The sequence below is a fragment of the Parasteatoda tepidariorum genome, chromosome 4, assembly GCF_043381705.1.
Source record: "Parasteatoda tepidariorum isolate YZ-2023 chromosome 4, CAS_Ptep_4.0, whole genome shotgun sequence".
Lineage (NCBI taxonomy): Eukaryota > Metazoa > Arthropoda > Arachnida > Araneae > Theridiidae > Parasteatoda > Parasteatoda tepidariorum.
Window position 1 is genome coordinate 86502153 of NC_092207.1, and position 10049 is coordinate 86512201.

The 10049-nt window shown below is 31.8% G+C and overlaps 1 protein-coding gene across 1 annotated transcript in view; it reads right to left on the reverse strand.

The window, feature by feature from the left end:
- Nucleotides 1–5529: 5529 nt before the first annotated feature.
- LOC107438693 (uncharacterized) overlaps nucleotides 5530–10049 on the reverse strand; it is a gene marked incomplete in the record, with an annotated part of 42913 nt that continues 38393 nt past the window's right edge. The window contains 1 exon segment of the mRNA XM_043040037.2: nucleotides 5530–7496. Within this exon segment, the coding sequence (XP_042895971.2) occupies nucleotides 7331–7496 (166 nt within the window).

Sequence of the window (10049 nt, forward strand, 5' to 3'; positions counted from 1 at the left end):
ATGAAAAATAGTATTTCCTAAGAAATATACTTATATAATTTGGTTAAAATTTATGTGGTTCATTTTATACCTCATAAATTTGAAGTAAGCTTTTTTTGTTGATTTATAATGTTTTACTCACTAGTTAATTTAAGAAAATTATTATAAAAATTAAAGTACAGAAGTCTGGAAAAATCCATAATATTCACTCAGAGCTTCGCCCGACACTGTTATAGAACTTCTGTGGTCATTTTCCAGAAATACTGAAGAATGTTTTCCCCTGATATACGTTGTCTTGGATGGCTTTTTTTAGGGGAGCATTTTTTTAGAATGGAATTTTTTCAATGACAAAAGTGACAGTAGGAAATTAATAAAAAAACTTCAAAGCCTGGGGGAATTGTTTATTAGGTGGGCATACAGCTTTTTTGGCTTGAAAACCCTAAGAGAGAGCTATTTAATTACAATAATTTAATATGTTAAACTTTGAGACCTGCAAATGATACAAAAGTGATTGAATCAATTATTTTTATTAATAATTATTTTGTGTATATTAAGACTTGAATGATATATATTTTTAAAAAAAAAAACTTAGTGGCATCTTATGAAGGATTATTTGTTTCATAAGTTAAAATTGAATTGTTTGTACAGTTTAAAATCATTGTAAACCAAATCTAATAAAATCTGTTTTTTTAATTGGTGCCATAAGGTATTGAACACAAGTTTTAATTTTATATTAGTTTCAATCAAAATTAGTGTAACACTTTTAAAATATCTGATTAAAAAATTAGTTTAACAATAAAAGTAGCTTAAATATGTGACTAGGTTTTGTTAAACATACTGACTTGACTTCACCATTAACTAATTTCAAAAAAAGAAAATGATAGGAAAAGGGTCCGTTTATTTAAATCTCCACCACACTAGTGTAATTTTCAGAACTCCAGGTTTGGGTTCATAAAAAAGGCAAATAATAATAAAAAATATTTCATAGTGCGAAAATTTTCTGCTATTATAAGTTATAATAATATTTAGGCAGTTTGTTTATTTTTAAGGAATGACCTCTGAAGAACATTCTTTATCAATTTATTTTTCTTTGAATTTCGTTTAAAAGTTGTAACCTTTTAAATGATTTTCAAAACAAAGGTTTTATATGAAAGTGTATGTTTACTTTTTAAAGCCATCGATTACTATACTTATTATGAAAATGGCGGAAAACGTCAATATGGAGTAAAGCCATAGTTTTTGGAAAATGAAAAATGTTTGTGGTCTAATTTTTAATATTTAAAAACTTACCCCAATGCTGCATTATATGGGCTCATAAAAAATTTGCAAAAACTGAGTATAAGGCAGTAATTTTGGTAATTTTCATTTAGATGGGAAAATGTCGCCAAATTGGCGATTTAAAAAAAAGCTTAATAACTTTTAAATTATTTAAGTTATTTGTCAGTTCTAAAGCCTAGATAATTCTTCACTTCAAAATTATAAGTATAGAATTAAGTGTAAAGCACTTAAACTGTAGCTTTTTTATTTTCCTTGGATCTCGAAAAACAATGTTAATCTAACCTCATGTTTACATAGGCTTTGTTTTCCATCATTGCGCTTTTATTCATGAGAATTTAAATAGACATATTCCACGATGGTACTCTGAAAAAACTCCATATCCCTTAATAAAAATGATTTTTGGGAGCTTGGAGAAAGAAACCGATGGCTGAGTTGAAATGAGCGGTACGACAGTATGCGATCTCTTACAATAGGAAAAAAAAATATTCCCCAGTGTTATTTTTTGCATGGAATTTTCTATAAATGATTCAAAATTAGAATTTCGTGCAAAAAATTTCCATTTACTTTAAAAGTTCACGAGATACACAAAAAGTATAATTAACCTAACTTTGGACATCCCTCCTGACTAAACTATAGGGACCATATTTCCTAGATTGAGTATTAAATTCACGTCTTCGAAGTTCTCCATAAGTTCAGCTATAAGAACAGATAAAAAAATCTCTTATTTTCTGTTCTGTTTTATAGAATAAAATTTTTAAAAAAAAATCGAAATTCACCTAATGTGAAAAATTTAGGGAACATGACTTGTAAAATTCATTTTAGGAACGTGGAATGAAGCCCAGATGATAAAAGTTTAATAAAAAGTGAAGATGTTTTTCGTTTTAGGTCTGACAAAAAATAGAATTATTCTCTTCTTTTTAGTGCGCTTGAAAAATGTGTTATCATTTTATTGTTTTCTTTTTAATTTTCTGTCTTAAGTTTGTTAATATAAAGTGTTCGAAATTTAGGTGGGCGATTGAATGTAAATAATATTTGGCTTTAGCATTTCGGAAACAATTGTAATTTGTATTTTTCTCTGGTACAGAGTTCCAGTTGAAATTAGAGAATTCTAGCTATAGGCCGAATAAAGCCGAAATTTTATTTGATGATGAATTCAGTTTAGCGTTAAACTGTTTGGTTGACTATCGAATTCTGATGGTAGCAGCCAGTAAATCTTGTATATAGCTACAGGCAACAAAATACGCACAGGTCGAAGACTCCCCTTGTAGTAAATGGTGACTGGTGCAAGTTAAGTTTGTCGGGTCACAAAGTCCTCCGTGTTCCCATAACAAATTATATTTACGGGGGTACTGAATTGGAGATTGATCGTACTCTGGTTCAAGTCAAAATTACCGTTTGTTTATGAATGAACTGATGTATGTATGCGTCTGCCCTATAAACGGGTGTGCCAGAAGTCCAATTCTTGGCCACAGGTGGAGCCACTGGAAAACAAGAACAATCGCACCACTTGCCTTAATGGCCTACGACAACAACAACAAGCATTTAAGTTATTATTTTTTTTTTTATCAGAAATGTCATTATCACACAGTACGGTAATTCAAACAGAATTTTTTTTTTCTCTGTACGCTTGAGATAAAAAAGAAAAACGTATTTATTTCAAATGGATGATGTTTTTAACCCCTTAACGATCGGTTAATTTTCAAGAAAACGGTCATAAAAGGACCTATTTTTTTGGCTTTTGTATTTGTATTACGTATTTGATTAGTGCTGCAACTAGTTTAAAATGAACTATCTACAATTACCTTAAAAATATCGTGGTACTGCCATCAGGTGTGTAAAATGAGAAATAAAATGTTTTCCGGGCAAAAGAAATTAATTAGTTTTATTCTTATTGGCGCGTTACTACTGAACACTCCAGCCCGTCAATATCACGGGTGCGAGAAATAGCAGGCGAAATCTCACCCCGTCATTTTCACGGGAGCGAGAAGGAAGGGGTTAAAGAAACGTAAACAGACACAAATTTCGAGCTCCTTATCCTCACGGTTAGACAGTTTACAGCTGTTCACTACAGCTTATTGTGCGAGATAATATTTTTAATTTTGTTTCCAATAAAGGAAATAAATAATATAATATATGAGCTCAAATCTGCTGCATATCATAAGATATTAAGAACTCTGATGAGTTTGAACTGAAAAATTTGTTTCAGTTCTTAATGGATATATTGTTGAAAAATGCGACATGTTTGCTATATTTAAGAAGAACTCGTTTTTTTTTTTTTTTTTTTTTTTTTTTTTTNAAAACTTATTTATTACTGCTTATTCTTATTGTAAGCAATGCACCGAGCTAAAGTTAGTGTTAGTTTTTAGATAAATATGCTATTGAGAGAAAAAGTTTATTTTGAAAATTATCTTTTAAATTTCTAAATCAGTATATTGTTGGCAAGGTAACTTAAGTGTCAGGGTGCGTAGCGTTTTTAAAAAGTGCTTAAAGGTGCTTATTTTTGTTTTTTAAAAGCCCTTAAAGGTGCTTTTTTCATTGGGTGTTTTTAAAAAGTGCTTAATTTTCCCTTTTTCAAAATGAGATTTTTCCCATACCATGTTAATTTTCGCTAAGAGACACACACACACACAAAAAAAAAAAGATAGGCAAAAAGACACAGTTCGCATTGTTCTATTCAACGTTTTCACAATTTATTTAACCTCAATCTATTTCGGCGTATTGTCAGTCCCTAGCGTATGAAAACGCCATTCGTTTACATGATTCTAAATTTCATGATTTTTGACAATTTGTCTAAAACAATGCCAAAAGTTTTTTTTTTTTTTTGACATGACGGTTAAAACCATCAATTGTCAAAAGCTTTCCAACCCTGCCTAATTATATATTTTTAAAGTGCTTAAAAATATTTTTGACTACCTGAAAAGTGCTTAAAAGGTGCTTATTTTTTATTGAATGAGTGTTTTGAACGATTTTAACTATAATATTATTTTTAAGTTTTTAATACTTCTCAAACCACTTTTTTACTTTCTTTTCACCATTTATGTTTATTATTATTATATAACTACATATACCGTCTTAACTAGCCACTGTTTTCTCATTCTGTGTTCACTGTTTACATATTGAACACGTTAAGCCAAATGGCCACAAAATACACCGATCACAGTAACCCGGATATAAGAGCGGTGGAAATGCTGCAGCTCTCCCTAGTGTATAAAACACTATCCATCGGCATTTTTCTTCCCTGTAATACTGTGGCTGTGCATTAATGGGTTAAGTGTAATATATTATGCATGGTTGACCATGTAAAGCTAAGCGCATCAGATGGCGCTGGGGGTTAAAATTCGTCGTAAGACTTCCGGGTTACAACTTCCGACTGATTTTTACCCCTAAGATTGAAAAAAAGCACCATCCAATATTATTATACTTGTAGTGTTTACAATATAACACGTTCTTTCAACGAAGCAAACAACAAATGAATTCGGAAGACTGCAAGCTTGCTATGATGCTACCCAAAAATAACAAATGGTGCTATTTTTTACTAATATAGCCAGCTGAGGGATAACCCTCAAAGCATAGCGAACCTTACAATTTATTTATACTGTGATATTAATTTTGTTAAATTTATTCTAGGTTTACGACCTGTTAGATTTTGTAAACTACAGAAAATTATTAGGAATGGTAAAAATTGCGCGTAAATTTAAACACAAATCACAATAATAAAACTTCCTAGAATATTTACTCATTCCTAGACTATAGCCTGTTCCACACATCGCCTCATAAGCATAGCATAAGCGAAGGGATACAACGAAAGTCTTCGAAATTTCCTCCGGTTTCATGATTTGTCTGAAATAAGAACTCCCCTAGCCATTCGTCTGAACCCGTGGCGGTGACTATGGCAACGCGGTATTGCTATTTCAAGAAAGGGTGTGGGGTCATTGCTTGGGACCGGTTTTGGCTCAGGTCGGCGAGAGAAAGGGAATCTTCTTCTTCGGTTTAATCTGTTAGACGTGAAGAGAAGCTATCCCCCCTAAAATGCGCTACCCTATCTATAGCAGTAGTCGGCCTCAGACTTTGCAGCGGGGCGAGTTCTTACCGTAGACAAACTATAGGACGCTTGTTATTGTTTACACTCAGTCAATCATCCATAGTATTAATTTTTCAGTTTTAATATATCCAATGGCCCAGGGCAACGAAAAATGTTCAAACCAGGTAAATACAGCATTATTTTAACGAAATTCTAAAAAATAAAACCGACAAAATGAGTAACACTTCAAAGAAAGATCATAAATGTTTTTATTCGCATTATATGAACAAAGAAAAAAAAAGTGCAACGCTAATGATAGAGTAAAAGTATAATGTTATCAGGGTTAAATGATTGCCATTGCCTCTTAAAGACTAGATTTCACAACTTCCGAAATTCATTGTGCTCCTTGAATATTTTTTTGAAGTTTCTTTATCTCACTTGAGTGCTTATTATCTTATAAGAAAAAAAATGTGTATATTGGATTAAGAAATAAAGTATTAGTAACATCAATTGATAGAATAGAAGATGGAATACAATTTGATGGAATACAAGGCGTTTTTTGTTAACATGATGTATCAAAATTTGAAATTCTGCATTTCAATATCAAATGTGGTAGAAAATAAATCAAATGTAGTTCAAAAGTGGTAGAAAATATTACTTAGGTTGATATTAGAATGAAATATCAGCTAAGTTAAATACATAATTTTTAACGTCTTAAGGATTGATTACTTTAATCAAAGTATAGTATAATACAAGTAGTACGTTAAGCTATGATGATAATATAGCATATGATATTATACTATATTATTATATATAATATAGTATAATATAATAGCATTTTGCATTGATTAAATTTTAAATATTAATACATCTAGAATAGTATTTTCTTTTTTTCCCAGTTATATAAAATCGACCTGTTTAATTTCATTTAAATGAATAGTTATATCTATGCCCATTTTAAAACCAATTATTTTAATTACCTATCTTGATTATTATAAATTCTTTGTTAATAGTCTATGCTTTCTCTTTTCGACGTGTTTCAAAAGTTTTTCGAAAGCAATTACAAAAGTTTCAGTTTTATTAACTTGAACTATTTTTAAATAGCTTTAACAAATACAAAGTTTCAATTGTATTGAAGAAGGTGTTTGTATCTTATAACAAATTAGACATCGAACATAGCTACGTTTAGGCGGTGAAAAAAGTTAAATTGATTAAAACGTGAAAGTAAAAAGTATAAAATCATATTTTTTCCTTTAATCCTTTCCTCATAGAGCAGTACCAGTGAAGAACCCAACACACTGAATTTAAAAATATCCTTCGTATATTTTGTCAGCACTTAATTCCGTAAAATATAATTACGTATTTATGAAAATTTAAAAGAAAAGCTAAGCTTTGGATTTTTAAAATTAACAAATTCGAAGCAAACTTTTCACTATTCTTTAAATTTTAACTTTCTGAACAGTGCTAAATTTACTGAAAGCTTATAGTCGCAATACAACTTAAACTATTGAGAAATTGAGAGTAAAAATTTTGATTAAATTACTAATTTAATTTATTATTAATTTTGATTAATTTACTCTTGGGACTTATTCAAAAATGCATTTATTAATTTGAATTTATTTTTATACTGTTGTACCACAGAAATGTTTAGTTTACGAAATGATACACAAAAATTCTTTTAAATCTTCTATGAGTCTTTTCTTAAAAAATTTTAAATTAAAAAATACTAAAACATTTTTTTTAATTAAAATATATANTATATATATATATATGAAATAATTTGCACCTCATGTTTTTAACTATTTGACTAATTTTAATAAACCTCATAACTAAAATATTTTTGTTAAATATGTAACTTGAATTTTTTGTCACATTTAAGACGCATATAATCATAACAATTACTAAGTTCAACAATGAATACAAATGCTTTTATGATTTAAAGAAGAAACAACAACTTTCTTGCGTAATTTTTACATGGATTTCTAAATGATGAATTCAGGATGGATTTTACTAATCCCATTGTTTGTCCGTGGTTTCTTCATGCTAAATAGTTCATTCCTTTTGTTCAAGTATTTGACATGAACAAGCTATGGGCAGCCTGTAAACATCGTCGTGAACACCTTTTTCAACACTCCACGATAGGAGGCGTTGCAGACTGTACTTTTGAACGCATGCTGTCTTTATATCAGCCACTGATGTGCACGGATCACCCATTCCTCTGCAAATAGTTACAGTTCACAGTTAGATGCATTTTAACAATATTTTCGTATAAATATTACATTATATTTACTTTAAGATGTATCGTCATTCTTGGTATTATATATACACAAGGGCTTTTTTTAAGTAAGGGCTGTTTAAAAATAAAAACCAAACGAAAGAAACTTTTAATAAAGCAAATCTATATTTTAAGTGGTGCACGTTAAACCCATAACGATCTGTTAATTTTCAAGAAAACGGTCATAAAAGTGCCTATTTCTTTTATCCCATATCGCAAATACACGTATTTGATTAGTGCTGACATCTAATTTAAAATAAACTAACTGTCTACAATTACCTTAAAAATATCCTGGTACTGCCATCTGGTGTGCAAAATGTGAAATAAAATGCTTTCAGGGAAAGGAAATTAATTAGTTTTATTCTTATTATCGCGTTACTACTGAACACTCCAGCCCGGAAATATCGCGGGAGCGAGAAATAAAGGGCGAAACCTCACTCCGTCATTTTCACGGGAGCGAAAAGGAAGGGATTAAATCTGTTGTGCCTCAAATTCCTCCATGTTCCCATAACAAATTAATACCTCTGGAGGAACTGATCCAGGAGTTCCCTTGTCTTCTGGATTGGGCTCAAAATTACAAGGCTACGGAGTTGAACATAAGTAGTCGTCAACCCAAAATCGGGTCGGCTGTTCAAGGATGGTCATATATACAAAAAAATGCCAATTTTCTTAAACACGTATCATACTTTGCAATTAGATTTAGAATACCTTTTTTATAGTTACTTGCCGCCTGCTCCTAAAACCATACGATCGTTTTCATGTCTTCGTCATCGTTGTACTGGTTTCCACTGAAATGATGTTTGAAACATCGTAGTCACTTAGTGAAAGGTCTGGGGTGTATAGAGGGTGATCTAAAACTTTCCAGTTAAAGGAGTCCAATGAAGTTCGGGACTGAGCTGTGGAGAGAGTCAATGTGATGGGAGTAGCAAAATGTCCTGTCAGTATGCCAGTAGGAAGCTTCGTAAACTTCATAAATCTGTCGGTGAATGTTTGCAGCAAACATGTTTTTTTGCCGATTAGAAACGCATTACTCACCGTACCTCATACTCGGCGGGTGATTTGATAAATTTGAACATTTTAAAGACACAGAACTGACCGTTACCGACACAGCTGTAACTGAGCACAGTTGTTCTCAAGGAATGCCAGGACACGACGCAAGCACTCGTTGTGATACACGCTTCACCTATTAGCTTAGACAACAAAACAGCCCTTACTTAAAAATCAGACCACGTATACATACGTATAAAATCTTTGTCATGATTAAGATTAAAAAAAAAAAAAAAAACAAATAAGCACATTAGGAGCTCGTTCAAGGCAACTGAAAAAGGCGCAACTAAAAGCGTCAGAACCTGCTTGACCAATTGAGGAAGCAGAGAGTAGTTTAAAGGCGATTATTAGAAACATGAGATAATTATAGTCTTATAAGGATATCACAACTGGTTTTGATGTTTTTCATGTCGCCTCTCTTTCTAGTGCTTTTATAGATTTCAATAAAGTTTCTACTAGGTAGCCAATTTGTAGAATAATTTTAAGACTGGTAGAAAAAGGTCGAAGGAACAATATATTTTAATTAATTAGCTTGGACCAAAATTATTTGTAAATTAAATGTCTATGCTACAACTGATTAACTATATTCCTGAAATGGACATAAAATTAAAGACTTTAAAGTCTACAAGAACCTCAAGAAAAAATTGGCACCACTTTTCGAATTTTTTCAGTCTGTGGCTACTCAATAGCCTTAATATTAATTTGTAGCCCCAAACATTGACTTTTACTTTGACAAGAATTCTAAAAATATATTAAGAGCGGCCAGTAATAAATCACTTACAAATACAACGTGAGCTCGCAGCGCACTCGGTGAATAACAGTGACACAACTTCTTTTCAAGTCCTAAAATAACTACATGCAACTTTCTTGCTTGAAAAATTTAATCATTTGACATAGCACACTTTTATAATTTAGTGCTATGGGCTGTGGTATCTTAGTGGCTAGAGAATTGGACTCCGGTCCAGAGAGGCACTGGACTGGTCAGAGAGAGAGAGAAAAAAGCCATAGTTTAAGTGCCTTATACTTGAAGCAATGTGATGATTTTTAGCAAAACAAAATGTTATATTAAGTTGAACAACCAAGACCTTTCGATAGATTTTTAATTATTTTTTTTCTTTTTTCAAATGGCAGGCACTGAACATCATTCTTCGCCTTAGAAGATGCCGGAATTGTTACTCATTTCACGTTACCCAGTGGGCACCTGTGAACCAAAGTCACGGAGGCGAGCAACATTACCTACGCCACACTGCCACGGGTTTGGCCGGATAGATTTTTAATTTGTTGTTGTTGTTCATTTACGTAGCACTAGAGCTGCACAATGGGCTATTGACGACGGTCTGGGAAACATCCCTGAGGATGATCCGAAGACATGCCATCACAATTTTGATCCTCCGCAGAGGGGATGGCACCCCCGCTTCGGTAGCCCAACGACCTGCACGCGAAGTCGAG